This window comes from Neofelis nebulosa, chromosome 8, assembly GCF_028018385.1.
Source record: "Neofelis nebulosa isolate mNeoNeb1 chromosome 8, mNeoNeb1.pri, whole genome shotgun sequence".
In the NCBI taxonomy this organism is placed as follows: Eukaryota; Metazoa; Chordata; class Mammalia; order Carnivora; family Felidae; genus Neofelis; species Neofelis nebulosa.
The window spans coordinates 114,965,125-114,985,462 of NC_080789.1; the positions used below are offsets into that span (position 1 = coordinate 114,965,125).

Sequence of the window (20,338 nt, forward strand, 5' to 3'; positions counted from 1 at the left end):
AATGATGCTTATTTGCACTCCTCACAATAGGACAGTTACACCAGAGTGACTTTTTATACTGCCATTGTCATTGCAGGTGAGTCCAACGTCTCTTCTGGAACGATTCAGAGTGGGAAAGGTTTGCAGAATAAGAGTCAGTTTAGGACCATTGCACCAAAAATCATGCCCAAAGTCCTGACATCCAGAGTGCTGCCGTGCCCTTCATCATCACTCTCTGATCAGGTGAATCCAGGACCCTCCATCAATGCCAAGCCTCTGGGGGTGCCCACCCAAAATTACGCTCTGATGCAGGTTGCTGGACAGGAGGGGACGTTTTCTCTCGTCGCTCTGCCACATGTCACCTCCGCTCAGCCAATCCAGAAACCCAGACTGGCGCTGCCTGAAAATCTGAAGCTGCCTATTCCTCGATACCAACCCCCAAGAAATAACAAAGGATCGAGAAAGAAACCCACTCGGAGTTCCTCTGAGAGTGGTGCTGGCATACCTCCTGCCCAAACCCAAACGTCCCCCTCCCCACCTGACCGTCCCAAACCCCCACACAGACCTGGTCAATCAGAGCAAGTGCCGTCACTAGACCCAGGCCCGTCCAGCATCAGCATGGCGGCACTGACCAACCATGGTGGCCCCGGAGACTCTCCACCCCCAGGGACCAACGACCATGGAGATCTGAACCCTTCTGCCACCCCGATGGTATCCACACCAGAAGAGCCCTCAGCCAAGCCGGGCCTTGCAGTGACTCCAGGGAGAGCAACCTTGGTGAGTGAGGAAACCTGCAGTAAACCTTCTCCCATTGCCAGTGGGAAACGGAGAGAACAAGCTGATCTTACAAAAGCCATGACCATTTTATCACCAGCTGTTTTCAGCAGTGCAGTTCAGCTGATCTCTCCAGTCCCCAGAGGTAAACTGCCCATCCTGCCCTATGCCAGAGGGAGAACAGCGGAGGTGTGTGGAGGCCAGTCAGACGCGAGCCTCACAGATGGCTCTGTGCCCGGGCTCAGGGCAGCCTGTGGTAAGGCATCCTCCATCCCAGAGGGCTTTACTGCAGCCACCAAGGTGCTTGGCAAGACACCTGCTCCACAGAGCCCCTGTGAAAGTACCTTTTGTGCGGCCACCAGACCAGATCTCAGCCACAAAGCAAAACTCAGTGGTGGGGCAGCAAAGAGAAGAGTAAGAAAACGAAAGGTACCAGATGAAATTTTGTCATTTCAGGGAAAAAGGAGGAAATGTGTCCTTAATAAGTGTAAAGATAGTAAAGAAAGAGTAAAAGCTGATCCGCAAGAATCCAGTGACCAAAAACCAGGGTCTCTGAAGAAATACCGCAGCATTATGCCCAAGCCTGTGATTGTCGTGTCTGCTTTGGCTCCCCTGGCTTCTCCTGCAGGCGTGTTCCAGCCCCAGACACCAGGCAGCCTCGGGCAGGACATGTTGTTAAACAGTCCCCTCAGCCCTAAGTATCCCGGCTGTAGGCAGGATAGCGGCACCTCCCCGAAACCCAGCTCTGCGCTGAGAAACGGACTCTCGGGCATTAAGAAACCGTGGCACAGGTGTCACATCTGTAACCACCACTTCCAGTTCAAACAGCACCTTCGTGACCACATGAACACACACACTAACAGACGGCCTTACAGCTGCCGAGTCTGCCGCAAGGCCTATGTACGTCCGGGCAGCCTGAGCGCACACATGAAACTCCATCACGCGGAGAACCGTCTGAAGAAACTCGTGTGCTGTGAGTTTTGTGCGAAAGTGTTTGGCCACGTCAGGGTCTACTTCGGCCACCTAAAAGAAGTGCACCGGGTTGTCATCAGCACGGAGCCTTCCCCCGGCGAAAGGCAGCCGGGAGACGTGTCAAAGAACAGAGGCCTGACCGCTCGAGGGACCGAGGGACCCGTGGAGAGGTGAGTGCTAAGGGGACGGAGGCCTGGCAGCAAGGGGTGCTTGGATTTGGAGAACAGGGCGGTATTTCCTCTTCAGAAAGGTAGGTCTGTAAAAACATTCCTCAGATCAACATTCCGGAAGGTCGTTACCTCGTCCTCCATGTCTGTGAAGAGTGATCTCATTTCTCGTCGCTTTCTGAGCAGTGATGATTTTTTAATTCCTCTAATCCCAGTTAGCCAGGGCACAGACACCAGTTTGCGGTATGCTGGGGTCACAAAGAGAGGATTTTTGCATCTGAAATAGGAAATAGGAAATCACTGTATATAGTTCCTGGTACCCTCTACAAGTAATGTTCCCAAACTTGTGGCCACAGAATTTATATCTAAGTGTCATTGTTTGCCCCAGAATATAGTCTGACCCATGGTAGGGACTCCGCGTCCCCCATATTGACCATACTTTCAGGTCCCAGACCCAGCCCTCTACATTTGTGCTAGTTTTCCTGTCAGGCCAGATTAACATTTCCCGTGTCATCATTGCCTTGTGCAGGTACTGATTTCTGGTGTTACGAACAAGCAGGCTCTGTAGTTTGAAAGCCTGGCAGGCTGGGCTTAGAGCAATGGGTCTGCCAGGGAAACCCCAGCAGTCCACCTGCTTTCCACTGGATGATGGAGGGAGAGTCGCTGAAATGAACTGTCATCAGCACCATGAAGATTAAACAATTCTAAGTTTAGGTTCTCTGTCCCTCATCGTTCTTATTCGTCCTAATTGTTCTCAATACTTTCTATTCAGTTTTGGCTTCTGCTCCCACCTTCATTTTAAAATCAGGGGTGCCTGCCTTTTGTCTTCCTGGCTTTTCTAGAGTTTCTCTGCCTTTTTTCAGACGTTCCTATCCACTGAAATATGTCTGTGCCTTTTATTTTATTTTATTTTATTTTATTTTATTTTATTTTATTTTTAATGTTTAGTTTTGAAAGAGAGAGAGAGACAGAGTGTGAGCGGGGGAGGGACAGAGAGAGGGGGAGACACAGAATCCAAAGCAGGCTTCAGGCTCTGAGCTGTCAGCACAGGGCCCGACGTGGGGCTCGATCTCGTGAACCGATAGATCATGACCTAAGCCGAAGTGAACACTCAACCGACTGAGCCACCCAGGCGCCCCTGTCTATGCCTTTTATTAACACATCTAGCAGCCACCGTAAAGAAACCTCTCTTCTGAATTGTTTTCTTTAGTACATTTTGATGTTTAGGTTAACTGTCCAAGCTGCATTCAGTGCTCAAGGTTAGGAAGGGCAGCAGCGAGTGGGTGGTGTGGCTGAACAAAGCGGGTCCCTATGGTGCCTCACTTGGTACTACCTGACTCTGGAGTAGATAACACCTAGCTGGTAACCAAAGAATAGTTAGCTCCCCTGGGGGAGAGATAGAAAGGGAAACACTCTTTCACTGGAGGCTGGTAGCTTGAGAATGGTGTGACCCCAACCGGGAGTGACGGTCTGTGTCCACCGTGGTCTGCGCTTCCCATGTGCCGTTTCCCCCGTTCCCCGTCCTTCGCCTCACTGGGCGTGTTCTGGATCCCTGAACAAGAAGTTCCAGTTATGTTTTGCGTGAAATCTTACACACACCGTTTTCCCCCTTTTCAGGGAAAACAAGTCAAGCCTAGAAGAAGACCTCCTCCTAACCCAGGCGGACGAAGTCAAATTACAAATCAAATGTGGCCGTTGTCAGATCACTGCCCAGTCTTTTGCTGAAATCAAGTTTCATTTACTTTACGTTCACGGAGAGGAAATTCAGGGCCGGCTGCAAGAGGAGATCTTACCGGGAAGCACAGGAGCTCAGGAAGAACTGGTGAAACACACTGCTCCTTTCAGGAAACAACATCCTGAGAGAAGGAGGCTACTCAAGCGTGCTCCCCCTGATGAGGACTTAAATGCATTTCCTAAGCTGAAAAGGCAGCTGTGCCTTCATCATCACACTGATGTGGACAGGTTCAGGAAAATGGAGGGAGCCCAAGCGGGACCCAGGGAGCCGCTGCCGGGGGTGGTCCCCCGGGGCTCTGCGAGTCCCAGCCCCCACACCCTCCTCTTTGGGGCCCGTTCAGGCTTTAACTGTGTCCTTTGTGCACAGACGATGGCCAGGAAGGAAGAAGTCCTCCAGCACTGGGAACAAGAGCACAACTGTGAGGACCCTCCCAAGCTGTGGACGATTTTAAATGCATTCTCTAGCCAGGGGGTGACCGGACCTCCCGGGGAGACTGAGAAATGAAATCTTGGGGGTGGGGGTAAAGAGAATGCTGCTTGCTTGCTCTCTGTTTCTCTCAAAGCCCTGCATTTTTATGGTGGTGCTTAATTATAAAAGTCAGACAAATTAGGATCAGCATTAATGAGCACAAGTGATTTTTGTACATAGTTTTATTTTCTTACAAAATATACATATATATATATATATATATATGCCTTTCGTGTATATTTTTCTAACCATATGCAGTTTTACTTTAAAAGTCTGTGTACTAACCATTAATGTCTTAGACTTTGAGAATAAAGAAAAAGACCAAAATTTGGCAATTGAAATGTAAAAAATTATATAGGCTGTTCTTCAAGTACAGTGTTCAGCGTGTTTGAGCGTGCGCATATATCATTTTGTTCAGCTGTTTGCTGTTTAAGTAGACGGACAAATGTGAGCCAGGCCAGTCTCAGCCACACGTATGGTGTTGATATTTATCAAATTCTCTGGTGTATTTGAATAGGCTGTAGAGCAGTACATTTAATAAGGTTCTCATCTACCATAATTTAAAATTCCATGTTTCCTGGATTTTTTCCAATATTTTTGCCATTTTCTTAAATGTACGTTGCCTTGAAGATTAGATGTTGGTAAGTCTTACAGCTGTAGTGTTCCATATCAAAGTAATCAAGCATTTTTTAGTACTTCAGCTAATAAAAAACCACTTTTTGGTTAAAAGTTCTTCTCAAATAGTCTTTCGGGCCAGGAAATTTACAACCTGGAAAGTGTGCTAGACAGTTCAGCCCAGATGGGCTAGGTGTCTGAACCGCTTGCCCTCCCTCCCAAGGAGCTTCACAGGGTCATCGCTAGCTGATCAATTTTCGATGTAACTGTGCCTTTCAAGCCCAGGGTTCTCTTTGAAAGCCAAGAGTAAATGATTGCCTCTTAAATTCCTGGGAACCAGAAAAGTTGCCACTTGGAGCTCCTGGACATCCTGGCTGCAAAATCATTTTCTTAGAATGGGGGAGTTTAAGCAGTCGTCCAGCTGAGGTTCCAGCCTCTGGGTGAAAGTACTGTGCATGTGGCCGTCTGCCTGAAGCACGGCCCAGGCGTCGTCACAACATGTTTCTGTGCTACAGGAAGTTGCCGAACCAGGAAGAACTGAATTCGAATTGATAAGCTAGTGGTTTTTAAGTCATCTTTTTTTTTTTTAATGTCTTATTTTAAAAGAAAGTGTTCATTAGCACGATTTGGCTCAAATTTTCCAGAAAGTCAGTTCTTGACTTTTTGCAAATAGTTTTATAAATTTGAGACTATGAGGGTAGGCATGGAAATCTCTGAAAGATTTTGCTGCCGTGGTGTGTCAATCATCGTGCTTTACCCAGTTTGAAAGAGATCATATCAGACCTTCACTGTTTGATATTTTTAGAACCAGGTTAGTAATGAAACCACTTTACCATTCAGTGCAGCACCTTTTGGGAAGATTGGTCTGAAGGCCTAAAAGTGAGATCAACCAAGAATACTACTTGAATTCAAACCATGAAACTTGAATTCAAACTATAAAATAATTCGTAGACTACTCAGTCCTCAGATACTAAGCAGTATTTCTGAAATACTAGCCAGTCGGCCAAGGCAGAGGAGGGGGTCTGGAGTATGTACAGAGGCAGAGTTGTGGGGGAGAGTGCCCCCACACAGCAAGTAAAGGAAACTCTGAAGTCCACCAGGTTGTGGAGACACCTGCCTACAGCCAGTGTTTTGCCTACAGCAAAACACGGAGGGTATAGACAGCCTGTAAAAAGTAGAGACTTATGAATGGGGCACGGGCCCAGGTAGGAGGGTGTGTGACTGGCTCATGATTAGGTGCCCTGACTGGATCCCCTTCTCATCAGGGCCCTATACCATAGGTTTGGGGCAGGGGGCAGGGGGGGTCAGCACTCATCTTTAAGAAGGCTCTTATTATGAGAAAAGGCGATGTGCAGTGCAGAGGGCCTCACTGGATGCCTATGTGTGTGGGTTCATTCGGAATAGAATGTTCTAGTTCTCAGCTTCTAGAAGCACTCCCCTGCATTACCGTGGGAAGGGTCCTGCTGCCACCCAAGATAAGGGGCTTCTGGCCCTTTAAGAGTGCTTCTTCAGCTGGAGTGGCACGGAGAGGGACTCCTACTGGGGAGCAGGAAGGAAAGAGAGGGTGATTCAGCTAAAGAGGCTCTGGGAACAGCTCAGATTGATAAGCCAGTGGGTCTTCATTGATGAGCCTTCCTTGGACACAGACATGTTGTTGGTGTGGTCCCAACCTACATCCTTGACCCACAGGCAGTGAGGTGTAGAAACGTGCTGCTCCGTGTGACCCTCAGAGCATTACCTGTCCAGGACTCCATTCCCTCGTGTGTGCACAGTGAGTGATGCTCCTGCCTTGGGCCTCACAGTAACCGGGGGCTGATATTTATCATGCTTCTGGCCAGCCTTGGAGAAGAGGTGTATTAGACCATAGAAAGACCATTTAAAATGGCTCAGGTAGGCTCTTCCTGTAAGCGGCCTGAGGTGATCTCTGAAAATGGTCCGCCATTCACTGGACCCAGAAAACCCTACAAAATCATGCAAATGAAGAGATTCAAATCTTCATGTTCACTTTATACGCATGTATCCAAGGTCACATGACAGTACCTGAAAGTACCTGTGAAAGATGTCACTTTGCAGAAGCAATGTGTGCCATTCCGTCGCTACCATGGTGTATTTGGTAGTTGTGCCCAGGGCAAACAGTGGGGCTGGACACAGGGTCAGTGGCCCAAAACGTGCTGAGTTTTTACTGCAGATGCTTTAAAACCGCAGAGTAATGCTGAACTTAAGGGTTTAGATGTAGAGTCTCTGGTCATTGAGCTCATCCAGGTGAACAAAGCCCCCCCAAGATGTAGTGGAGAATTTACAGGGTTCATGGTGGGATTAACTCATACATGAGCTCTCCCTGCCACGCTGAGATGATCCTTACTGAAAAAGAACAGAGTATTCCTAAACCAGAAGAGGAGGTTGCAAAAAAAAAGAAAAGAAAAAAAAAAAAAAAAAAAAGGTTTTGCTCAGAAGAAAAAGACTTCCTGGAAGAAACTGAAGAAACAAAAACCTATGGCCTGGGAGTAAATTCTGCATAAAATAAATGCAAATAAAAGTAAAAAAAAAAAAAAAAATACAATTTTAAAAATAAAGCAGCTCACGTAGGTCTCAAGTCCAGAATTCAAAAATGAAAACTCTACTGAGAACCATAGAAATTTTCATCTTTGCATAAAAAGTGTATTTTAATTTTTCAGTTATCACAGTAGGATCTGGAGTACATGGAGGCTGCCAAGTGTTTCTTCATACAGAAAGTGGCATTCAGTTATTTCCATTCTGGGCTCTACTTTGGCCCTCATGTTCCTCCCTGAGGCTGCCCCTTCCCGGCCTGGATCTGGCCAGCACCGCAGTGCTCACCCCCGGGTCTTGAACTTGACAGTGGACTTGTCCACTTCCCACACTAGACCATAAGCCTCTGGAGGGCAGGGATTGTGTCTTTGCTCAGCACGCAGCCCCAGAGGGTCCAGTACCTGATATGGAATAATGTACAATAAACATTTGTTGAAAAAATGGATATATTAGCTAAATACAAATGGAATTGGCACTTCCCTTTTTACGAATAAAGCCAGCTTCAGGAGTAACCAAACTTACAGCTAGGAAGGCATAGAGGCAAATTTGGTCTTAAATTCAGCATACTCATTTTGCTTAATGTCTTTTGCTTCTTGGAAAATTGTCCCAGAGCCAGCAAAACGGGACTTTTTTCTTTTCTCTTGGCCCTAAATTATTTCTGAAAGTTACAGCATTTTAGATTTGTATTGTTTTATTAGCTGTCATTTTTATTCATGTCCCCTTTTGTTACTCTCTCTTTCTCTGGACCTCTTCCTGGTTTAGCTTGACTATTCCTCCGTTAAGCTGTTCCTCATATGGAAAGTTGTCTCTTCATCAGCACGCCATAAATAATCAAACCTGGGCGCGTTCCATTACCTTCTCTGGCTCCACACTCCTGCCTCCCAGCTGCACGGCTCCAGTTTTCCGTGGCCCCAGTGACATGATTGTTGGCAATAAATGCTCAACTTCATTTATTTATTAGAATTCTCGGATCTGGACTGGTTTGCTCCATTCAAGCTGCTGACATGCTTTGTTAGATACATATTTTATGGAGTCTCCTCCTTTCACTGAGCTCCTGAGAAACAATGCCCCGGTAGAGATGAACTGGGATTTAACAGAACAGGCTTTTAGCTTCAACTTTATACAGACTTCCCTGACATTAGACAATCAGCAGCTTATCTAGGCTTGTGGTGCAATCCAATATATATTTTAACTATATCCATCTCTTCGAGAATGTTCCTTTTGAGGTGAAATGTTTATTGTATCTCCTGTTTGGTCATGGTCATGGTTATCACCATAATAAAACTATAGCCACAGTTTTGCAAGCATATTTTAAAGTTGTGTTCAGCGTGCAGACGTTAGCTTAGTGGTACATCACATTTTCCACACTCTGAAGTGTGAAAATGTTTCAATGTGTTGCCGAACCCTAGGAAAAATCGCTATCTATTGAAGGAAACCAAATATGACAACTCAAGAGAAACAAAGATTATTTGTTCTAATTTTGATATGAAGCTAATCAGGATTTTATTTGTTTGTATGAAACTTGCCCCCACCTTCAGAATTGCTCTCCTGCTCCTCCTGCTTTGTTACCTTAGCAGCAAAGAATTCGCCTATAATAGGACAGCTATATTACCTCTTTAGGTATGTTCTAAAAACAAAGTCACAAGCAGTTAACATGATAGATCATTTCTGACAAGTCAAACAGCCACTAAGCACTACTCAAGTAACAGATTTCACCTTGTATTATTAAATATGATTTTAATCTCCAACTAGGAGCCTCAGGTAGAGACCACCAGATCTTCTATAGGCTTTTGCAGAAACAGCAGTGAGCGGGATCTGACTACTTCCTGAGTTGCAACGCAGATCTTAGCACAAGAATTTGGCCATGGGAAGAGGCCCAGGTAGCTCAAACATAGGACCTCCGTAACTATCCCAAAGCTGTGTCTGTATCTGGAAGTAATATTTAGGAATATGTTCGTAGGAAACTAAAACACTGCCTTTTCCTAGTGTAATCCAAATTAAAGCACAGTTCAGTTTTTCATAAGATATTCATGGAGCCAAGCCTTTTGGACAATGGTTACACCCAAGGAAAGCTAAAATATCCAAGAAGATGAAGTCTTTTGAATGGGGTTTATTCTTTCTTGAAGTAAAGGGTGGGGATGGGGGAAGCAAGAGGGCAGTCCTATTGTGTCAGGATGTGGCATGAGGAGGTTTTTGATGATGAAAAGCCTCCACGGGGCACTATGAGGGTAGCATGCCTCCCGGATCCAGTGCCCACAGAGCAAAATGACAGTGATATTTTGGTACAATCACAGTGGAGCAAATGAAATGTGACAAATCAAAATCTAAAATGCACAGACCTCTTGATCCAGATACTCTGCTTCTGGGAATGTGTCCTACAGATATCAACGCACAAGTGCACAGACGGGTGGATGAGGATGTTCACTGCAGCACTGTTGATAATCAGTAGAAAACGTACACAACTGTCCACAGATCTGGTATAGCAAAACTGCAGCGCACTGTATGATGGAATACCATCTAGAGTGTAAAAGATTGATGTAGCACTTTATGAGCTCAACTATGTGAGGTGTGAAGGAAACAAGGTATGGAACAGTGTACGGCACACTCTTGTTTGCTATTTATTTATTTATTTATTTATTTATTTATTTCTATTTTATTTTTTAAAGGAGGAAGTGGGGCACCGGGGTGGCTCCATCAGTTAAGCATCTGACTCTTGGTTTTGACTCAGGTCATGATCTTGCAGTTTGTGGGTGTGAGCCCTGCGTTGGGCTCTGTGCTGACAGCATGGAGCCTGCTTGGGATTCTCTCTCTCCCTCTCTCTCTCTGCCCCTCCCCTGCTCGCTCTCTCTATTTCTCAAAATAAACTTAAAAAAGGGTTTTTGAAAGAAAGAAAGAAAGAAAGAAAGAAAGAAAGAAAGAAAGAAAGAAAGAAAGAAAGAAAGAAAGAAAGAAAGAAAGAAAGAAAGAAAAGAAAGAAAAAGAAAGAAAGGGAGGAAGAAAGAGACGAGATAGATGTATTATTATAGATGCTTGTGTGTGCATAGAGAATTTCTGGAAGGTCATGTCAGGAAAGGGGTACCAAGAGATGGGAAAGAGGGACACACTTTTGCATTACTGAAATATTTTGCTACATTTTATTTTTTCCAATTGAAAAAAATGGCTTTACCAGATTAAGCTGTAGCTCTCCTCTTTCCGGAATGCCTCAGCCAAACTGTGAAGGAAGAAAAGTTTGTCTTACCCCTCAGCTTTGGGGCCCACACAGATGTCCTCGACTTTGCCCTGCTGCCTAACTACCACAAAGATAGTGATCCACGGTGAGAAAGACAGCTTTTTAACCTAGTGTGCATGTGGATCCACATATAGATGCAGATACCTATAATCCAGATGAAAATTTGACTTCATAAAAATACAGTGTATGCAATAATGCACATTTCATTTCAATATGTTCTAACATTGTTTAAAGGCTGGCTACTTGATGAGGTTCCAATAGTTCAGTTTTGCTTTTATTTCCCTTGCCTTCAGAGACAGGTCAAGTAAAGAAGTTGCAGCAGCCGAGATCAAAGAGGTTGTTGCCTGTTTTCTCCTGCAGGATTTTGATGGTTTCCTGACTCACATTTAGGTTTTCATCCATCTTGAATTTATTTTTGTGTGTGGTGTAAGGAAGTGGTCCAGTTTCATTTTTCTGCATGTTGCTGTCCAGTTCTCCCAGCACCATTTGCTAAAGAGACTGTCTTTTTTTCGTTGGATACTTTTCCCTGCTTTATCAAAGAGTAGTTAGCCACACACTTGTGGGTCCAATTTTGGGTTCTCTATTCTATTCCATTGGTCTCTGGGTCTGTTTTTGTGCCAATACCATACTGTCTTGATGACTACAGCTTTGTATTGTAGTAGAGGCTAAAGTCTGGGATTGTGATGCTTCCAGCTTTGATTTTCTTTTTCAACATTACTTTGGCTATCCGGGGTCTTTTGTGGTTCCATACAAATTTTAGGATTATTTGTTCTAGCTCTGAGAAGAATGCTGATGCTATTTTGATTGGGACTGCATTGAATGTGTACATTGCTTTGGGTAGTATCGACATTTCGACAATATTTGTTCTTCCAGTCCATGAGCATGGAATGTTTTTCCATGTCTTTGTGTCTTCTTCAATTTATTTCATAAGTTTTCTCTAGTTTTCAGAGTATAGATCTTTTACTCTTTAGTTAGATTTATTCCTGGATATTTTATGGTGCGTGGTATAATTGTAAATGGGACCAATTCCTTGATATCTCTTTCTGTTGCTTTATTATTGGTATGTAGCAACAGAATGCAACCGATTTCTGTACACATTGATTTTATATCCTGCAACTTTGCTGAATTCATGTATCAGTTCTAGCAGTTTTTTGGTGGAGTCTTTCAGGTTCTCCATGTAGAGTATCATGTCATCTGCGAAAAGTGAAAGTTTGACTTCTTCTTTGCCAATTTGGATGCATTTTATTTCATTTTGTTGTCTGATTGCTGAGGCTAGGACTTCCAACACTGTGTTAAACAAAGGTAGTCAGAGTGGACATCCCCTTCGTGTTCCTAATCTCAGGGGGAAGGCTCTCAATTTTTCCCAAGGATGATATTAGCTGTGGGCCTTTCATAAGTGGCTTTTATGATGTTAAGGTATGTTCCTTCTATCCCGACTTTCTTGAGGGTTTTTATTAACAGAGAATACTATATTTTGTCAAATGCTTTTTCTGCATCTGTTGACAGGATCATATGGTTCTTATCGTTTCTTCTATTAATGTGATATATCACGTTGATTGATTTGCAAATACTGAACCAGCCCTGCAGCCCAGGAATGAATACCATTTGATCATGGCGAATAATTCTTCTAATATACTATTGAATTCGATTTGCTAATATCTTGAGAATTTTTGCATCCATGTTCATCAGGGATATTGGTCTGTAATTCTCCTCTTTAGTGGGGTCTTTGGTTTGGGAATCAAGGTAATGCTTGCTTCATAGAATGAGTCTGGAAGCTTTCCTTTCATTTCTATTTTTTGGAACAGCTTGAGAAGAATAGGTATTAACTCTGCTTTAAATGTCTGGTAGAATTATCCTGGGAAGCCATCTGGCCCAGGACTCTTATTTGTTGGGAGATTTTTGATAACCAATTCAATTTTTCACTGGTTATGGGTCTATTTAAATTTTCTACTTCTTCTATTTTGAGTTTTGGTAGTGTGTGGGTGTTTAGGAATTTGTCCATTTCTTCCAGATTGTCCAGTTTGTTGGCATATAATTTTTCATAGTATTCTGTAATAATTGTTTGTATTTCTGTGGTGTGGTGTTGGTTGTGATCTTTCCTCTTTCATTCATGCTTTTCTTTATTTGGGTCCTCTCTTTTCTTTTTGAGAAGTCTGGTTAGGGGGTTATCAATTTTGTTGATTCTTTCAAAAAACCAGATTCATTGATCTGTTCTACAAAATCCCAAAAAATGGATTCTATTTTGTTTATTTCTGCTCTAATCTTTATTATTTCTCTTCTTCTGCTAGTCTTGGGCTTTGTTGCTGCTGCCTTTCCAGTTCTCTGAAGGCAAGGGAAAGAAAAGCAAAAATGAACTATTGGGACCTCATCAATATAAAAAGTTTCTGCACAGCAAAGGAAACAATCAGCAAAACTAAAAGGCAACTTACAGAATGGGAGAAGATATTTGCAAATGACATATCGTATAAAGGGTTTGTATCAAATATCTATAAAGAATTTACCAAAATCAACACCCGAAAAGCAAATAATCCAGTGAAGAAATGAGCAGAAGACATGAATAGATACTTTTCCAAAGAGGACATCCAGATGGCAAGCAGACACACGAAAAAATGCTCAATATCACTCATCATTGGGGAAATACAAATCAAAACCACAATGAGATACCACCTCACACTGGTCAGAGTGGCTAAAATTAACAACTCAGGAAACAACAGATGTTGGCAAGGATGTGGAGAAACGGGAACCCTCTTGCACTGTTGGTGGGAATGCAAACTGATGTAGCCACTCTGGAAAACAGTCTGGAGGTTCCTCAAAAAATTAAAAACAGAATTTACCCATTGACCCAGCAATAGCACTACTAAGCATTTATCCAAAAGATACAGGAGTGCTGATTTGTAGGAGAACGTGTACCCCAATGTTTATCACAGCACTATCAACAATTGCTAAGTTACGTAAAGAGCCCAAATGTCCATCAACAGACAAATGGTTAAAGAAGATGTGGCATATCTACTATGGAACATAACTTGGCAATAAAAAAGAATGAAATCTTGCCATTTGTGACAACATGGATGGAACTGGAGGGTATTATGCTAAATGAAATAAGTCAGTCAGAGGAAGACAGTTATCATATATTTTCACTCATATGTGGAATTTGAGAAACCTAACAGAAGACCATAGGGAAAAGGAAGGAAAAATAAGTTACAGAGAGGGACACAAACCATAAGAGACTCTCACATGCAGAGAACAAACAGAGTTGATGGGAGTGGGTAAAATGGGTGATGGGCATTAAGGAGGGCACTTGTTGAGATGAGCACTGAGTGTTGTATGTAAGTGATGAATCATAGGAGTCTACTGAAGCCAAGACTACACTGTATGTTAGCTAACTTGACAATAAATTATTAAACAATAAATGAATAAAAGAAAATTTACACTCAACCAGAAATAAGTGAATAAGTGAATGAATGAATGAATGAACAAATAAATAAATAAATAAATAATTTGCTTCACACTAAATTGATTTCATGACCCACTAAAGAGAAAATACAATCTGCAATACACTGCTGTAGACCTCAGATTTTCTGTCCCCACCCCTATGCCATCTTGGCCTTTCTGGGCTGTCACCCAGTTGCTCAGGTCCGTGCTGCCAGAGGCGTGATGGGTGACTCTCCTCTCTCTTCACAAATATGCATCTGATAGGCCTTTGAAGGGTGACCTCAAGCTAAATGGATGACTAACTAGGGATTTTGGACACCCTGTGGCGAATACAAAGGCCTTTGGTGCCTCTCCAGCAATGCCCTGGTGGCTCTTGAATACCCCTTTGGAAATGGACAAGGACATCATTTAGGAATGAAGAGACACTGCTGCCTAGCTGGGATTCACCCCAGAAAGGCACTGGGGTTGCAACCCGTTTATAAAGCTTCACTTGACTAGAGCTGCTGACTCGGGGTTTGGGTTGGTTTTGCAACTGTCTCTCATTTCTTACCCTCAGTCACATAAAACGATGTGGCAGAAATCTAGTCCACTGAAGAAGATACAAAGTCTGATAGCTTTCAAACCAACAGCCTTCCTCCATGCTCCGCCTGCTCCCCCTTTCCTGTCCTAGGCTAAGAAGCCCACACTCGCTAATTTTCTGAAGATATAAACATGACTACTCCCTCTCCTCCTCCCAGACTCACTTCCTAGAGAACCTTCTGCCGTTTGCTAGGCCTGCAGTATAACTGAGTCACAGTGGTAGAACATGGCCAAAGAAAGGGCTTCTTGGGGTTCAAAGTGATCTTTATCCTTCCATCGTCTCTTCAAGGAGATGTTCTGACATTAGGCCGAGGCTCTAACTGATGCAAACAAACGCCAGTGCCCCCCACCCCGTGTCAGACATGCAGCGCCACTGTGATGAGGAAAATTCTGCTTTTCGCTTGGCTGTCACTTGGTCCAAACCATTCAGAGGTAACACCTAGTTAATTCATCCCCCCATGTGTATTCCTCAGAGGTCCCTCTTTTTCAGTTTCTGTGTTGGCTTGAAGAAAATAGGTCTGGTTCCCCTTTTTATAGCAGCTTAAATGGGTCCCAGGTTGCCAAAAAAGTGTTTATGGAACTACTCACAGGTCCTCTGGGGATATTCCAAATCAACACACAGCTCCTGAGTGCGCAGGCTCACATGAAGAAACACACACCCAGCATGCCCTCTCTGGGGGTCACTGGCCTGCACAGTCAGATGGGTTTACCTAGGAGGTGCTGCAGCTACACTGTACTTTTCCATATGCACATGGACAGAAGAGAGTTTGGCTCTCTCATTGATAATAAAAAGGCTGTAGGAGAGAAGAAAATTGGCCAGTATTAGCCACTGATTGGATGTTTTCATTTGGCTTTGGTTTTCATCAGTGCACTGAAATAGTACTTCAAGCATGTGCTCCATCTAACATGGAAAATAACAATTACAGCAAGAACTGTTGTTAACTCCAAGAGCCTTATTGTTGAAGAGGGGATTCTTATACCAGTTTCACAAAAGCCTCATGCTCTTCCGGGTCCTGCGGGATTAATTGGGGATTTCAGTCCAGGTACAATTGGGAAAATTTCCACATCACAAAATCCATTGCCATAATGGACACTAATTGGCCTCGTTGTGGCCAGTCCCAGAAGAGAAAGCTCTGGACCCCAATACCGAGCAATGCGCTAGAAAGTTGAGACTGTAGGTAGAAAGGAAATCATGCTGTTTTGACCCACAGTTTGCTTTCTGTGGAAAGGAAGTGTTTGGGTCTGCAGGGTCACTGGCAATCCATTCAGAAACAGCAAAAGGCCTTCTAGTACAACAAGGAACTTAAAATAGGTTCAGTAAGACGTCCAGCACAGGCCAGCATTAATAGTCTTTCAGGGAAGAAGCCACTGAATTTCAGTTGCTGGCAGAGCAGATTGAGGGGGTAGATGAAAGAGCTAATTCTCCTGAAGTGACCATATGTGACCACGTTGCAGAAAAACAGGCTAACTGCTGTCTTTTGAGGCGTTGTGGCTGGGAGGTGCTATTTGCAGGGACCCCGTGAGTCAGGTGACATGAGTAGTTGTGAGGTCGGAGTTAAGCCTTTTGCACTGATCGGAATGGCACCCAACTGTTAGCTAACACCTGCCAATTTCCCACTAGGTGCGATCAGACGCTGGTGCCAGTACAGCCAGCCGCGAGCCCTTAAGTCGTCCTGGTATTTTCTGTCAGATTCATCGCCGACATCTTTGAGAAAACGTCTTAAGTGGACAATTCTTTCAGAAGACCATTAAAATAAGGCAGAAAAGATCAACAAACACTAAAAAGTCTGTTGGCTCTGTAGCATGAAGAAGCTTCACCCCTCCCCACACTGTATGGGCTGCCGTATTTCTCCCCTTTCAGGCCAATATTGACGGTGTAACCGTGGTTTTACAGGCCTGGACACGTACCTGCTGTCCAGGGACTATGGACGCAACTAGCTCATCTCTGGCTCTGAGATGCCCCCGGACCTGACCTGCTTCCCCACTAGCAGCCCTCCCTGCCTGCCTTCTGCTCTGGTGGTGGGGCCCCGATCTGCTCTGCCGGGCTCGCGCTCGGTCTGCCCACCTGTTCACTTGACCCCTCGCACGTGGTCACTAACGAGGGAGCCATTTCGTCGGAGGTCCCTTCTGTGCTTCCACTCCACCCACAAGGAGGGCTGTGCCCTCCTCCTCCAACAGCGACATGGTGTTTTAAGGCCCCAAAGTGGGAGGGAGGCCTCAATTTCTTGCAATGACCTTTGATCCCTTGCTTACCCTCTGTTTCTGCTCACCCTTGAGCAGGCCAGGTTGGAGGTGGCCAGGGAGGCTCTGTGGGCCGCTCAGTGCCTTGTGCGGCCTGAAGCTCTGGGCTCTCCCTCTCACCCGGTTGCCCAGCCCCTCTTGCTCTCGGAGCACGGGTCAGTTCTCATAAACCTCTAGAGGCCTTGTCCAAATCATCCCGCTATGAAGGTTGAGAAAACCCGCTAAGGATCTTGGTTTCCTAATTAAGTTGTGCTCCTCAATCTCCAGGGCCCTGTGCGGTTTCTTCCAGAGCTTGATTAGCAACTAGTTCAACAGAGGAAGGACCGGTAGGCGGTAGACCGCCAGGGCTCCCGCTCCTGACCAGCTGAAGCAATGAAAGGTATGCATTTCCAGGGCAATGGAAGTACTGACCCCGCTAAGCAACTAAAAATGCATCCCTCGAACGCTGAGGCGAAGGCTTCTAGAAAATAAACGGATGTTCCCTTCTCCAAAGTAGAAACCAGCACCAATTCGCAAAGTCAGCCCAGGATGGGTTTCTCCAGCCACTAACAAACGCTTCCAAGGTGGTGAGCGGGGCACAGGCCCACCAACAATGGCTGATTTGATTTATTAGTGGAGGGAAATTTGGAATTGAACTTTACCGTTGGGATTCGCTTGCATTTGAAAGCATTGCAGTTAGTAGTTCATCTTTCAACACTGAATGTATTTTCTCCGCTTTTATATCTTTCTGATGAATTAAGGGCTTATGTAAGGTGAGGGCTTGAAAACATTAACAGCTGAATCTCTTAGTGGCTCGGCTTGCCAGATAAGGCTGGATGGAAAAACACAGGGACCAATTTTACATTGTTTCTTCACCGATTCATATCAGCCGTGAACTGTGAGGCTTTCCCAGTTCTACAATGGGTGGATAATTGGAGTTCCTTGCCCTCCAGTTCTCCAGGCCATTTTGAACAAGGTCTGCTAATTGAATTCAGTTGTTTGCAGTTTTAAATGCTCCGTGTTTTCCACAGAGCAAGAATATATTAAACTCATTTCATCTGTCATCCAAGAAGAATTGGAGCCTGAATTTTATTACCAACTGACTTGTGTTCACCTTTATCCTAGATTTTTTTTTTGAAATGTTTACAATGTAATTAAAAACAATCAAGTCAAATTATCTATTTGAATGGGTCCCTTTTGGGAAAGATTAAAGACAAGAAAAGGTGCCTACAATTACTTCATTTTTGCTGAGCATTTCTGCTTTCCCACACAGAAAGACATCCTGCATCTGGCCACCAAGAGCATTTTGTAACGTTGCTGGTCATATAACAATGACAAAATATTGTAATTAAATGTTCGAATGCTCTCTTTCATTTCTCCCATTACCAACGATCCTGGAACTTGATCAACTTCAGCCTTGTAGAAAGAACCTGGCTCTGGTAATATTGTTTCTTGCAACGCACACCTCCAGGGGAAACTATGATCTGCATTCTGAAGTCAGAACCAATTAAACTCTTGCATTTTTCCCACTGCAGCCGTAAGATGAGCCACATTTTTCAGGCATGGCTCAAGCAGGCATGTCAGCTCTCCGGGGCTCAGTGCCTTTTGCCAGCTGTGAAAAAGCATTCCCCAGGAACAGTTGCAAAACAGGGAAGAAAAATGATCAAATCCACAAAGGCAGGGGCTATGGGGCCAGTTGTGCATGCTTCCCCAGCACCGGGCGGCCCAGGCCTGGTAAGGAAGCCAGTTTGACACTTTGATGTTCACAACGGGGTGGGGAGCTAAGACGTGGTGGAGCAGAAAATGAAACCTCAGTTTTAAACGTCAGAAGGGGGAGAAAGGCTTCCCTCAGAACTGGGTCTGGGCTGATTGAGTGCAGGAGCCAATCCTTAGATAAGCTGTCAGATCAGAAATTGGCAAACAGGGGCCATTGATCAAGTCTCCTTAGTTTTAAAGTTAGTTTTAATGATTCCCCAGACAGTTTATAGAAACGACTTTAATGTCCTGAGTTTCTCCTCTAGAGAGTAGAACGTTGTGTAATTTTACTCCATCTGACTTCCCCCCTGACTTTGGTATTACATAAACAAACAACAACAACCGAAACCTCCAGGATAATTAAGGTGGAGCAAATGAGTTGTCAGAAGAAAACTGCCTTCTCTTCCCAGGAGGATTGTTGCCAGTCTGTTTGCTTTGGAGGATTGAAACAGCTCTGCCCCATGAAGCAATAAATGCAAGCCCCAGATTTTCTACACAGAATGTTTGTTTTACAAAGGAGCTTGTTTCTTGCATGTTCCTCTGGGACCTAAAGAACAGGGCTTTGACATGTGAGGTCGAGGCCAACCTCTTTTATCACAATTAATTTACAAAGTAGTCAGACATCAGCTTTACAGCATCAGAGATACCACAAAGGGCAAAGCCACTGTGATGAAGTCTGAAGGAGCCCACCAGCCCCTCACCAGTTTCCCGACATCCCGGACTCCGGGCCTGCTTGGAGGTTCCTTACCAATATCCGCTCTGCTCAGTCTGCTCCTCTCTTTTCGCCTTTTGCTCTTCACATATGTCCATGAATTCATAAATCTTTAACATGGGCTTCTTCTAGACATTTCCCCAAAGTTCAGCAAAATGTGGTGGGTTTTTAAAAAATGTGACGTAAGCAGGGCACCTGGGTGAGTCAAAGCCTACTTGGGATTCTCTCTCTCTCTCTCTCTCTCTGTCCCTCCCTCCCTCTGCCCCTCCCCTGCTGACTCTGTCTCAAACATAAATAACCTTAAAAAAATGTGACATGAACAATAATTAGCTCATTCTTTCTCATTAATGCTGTCCCACTCGTAGCCACGCAGAACATGGCAGCACATCCTTTGTATTTACAAAGAGATGTTACATGTGGTTTCAGGATCCTTCTCAAGGTAATCACCTTCCAGCTGTGCGCCAGCACCACCCTGGGGTCAGAAGGGAGGTCGTTGCCTCCTGAGCTAAGTGAAGACAGCCTGAAGGGCTGGACAGAACGTGCTGTCCTCCCCCATATCTGAGTTGTGGTCTGGGAAGGTTCCAGACTGGCAGCCTCAGTAATGCGGTCCCCGCATGCGCCTGAACAAAGACTGAAATACCACCTGATAGCCTGGTGCAGGAGGAAGATAGACCATGACCTGTCAGCCAGGAGGGCTCCTGCTGGGGACCCTGGAAGGGAAGTGAGGGAGGCCAGGTTGCCTCAGGGCACACAGAGAGTGCTGGGTCTTGGTGACCGTGTTCCCAGGCTGTCACATCTGCAAACGGGGACGCACCCCAGCTGTCCCGCAGCTGGAGAGCCAGACCCACCCAAGACCTGAGGCTCTTGCTAGGCCAGCGCCCTTCAGCTCCAAACTGGCCACCTGCAGGCATCACTGGGCAAGGGCTCTGGGGCTTAAGAGCACCATCAGGAATTAAAGCATGCAGAGCACTGTGGGTGAGGGGGGAGTTCAATCAAGGGGTCAGAGAATGTGTCAGAGGAGGAAAAGTGAGTGGACAAGCTGGGGGGGGGCGGTCTCTGGAGAGGGTCGTGGTGGCCTAACAGGAGAGGCCAGTTGGAAGGAAGCCAGCCCAGGCAGGGCCCTTCACCGGCTTGGCTGCGGGCTCAGTCCAAGG

At 45.0% G+C, this 20,338-nt stretch overlaps 1 protein-coding gene across 5 annotated transcripts in view; it reads left to right on the top strand.

The window, feature by feature from the left end:
• Window positions 1-8,566, top strand: part of ZNF438 (zinc finger protein 438) — a 178,606-nt gene extending 170,040 nt beyond the window's left edge. For all 5 annotated transcript variants that reach the window (XM_058681550.1, XM_058681551.1, XM_058681552.1 and 2 more), the window contains 2 exons: window positions 77-1,895; window positions 3,510-8,566. In XM_058681550.1, the coding sequence (XP_058537533.1) occupies window positions 77-1,895; window positions 3,510-4,131 (2,441 nt within the window). In that variant the 3' untranslated portion in view covers window positions 4,132-8,566. The remainder of the gene's footprint in view (window positions 1-76; window positions 1,896-3,509) is intronic.
• Window positions 8,567-20,338: the final 11,772 nt, after the last annotated feature.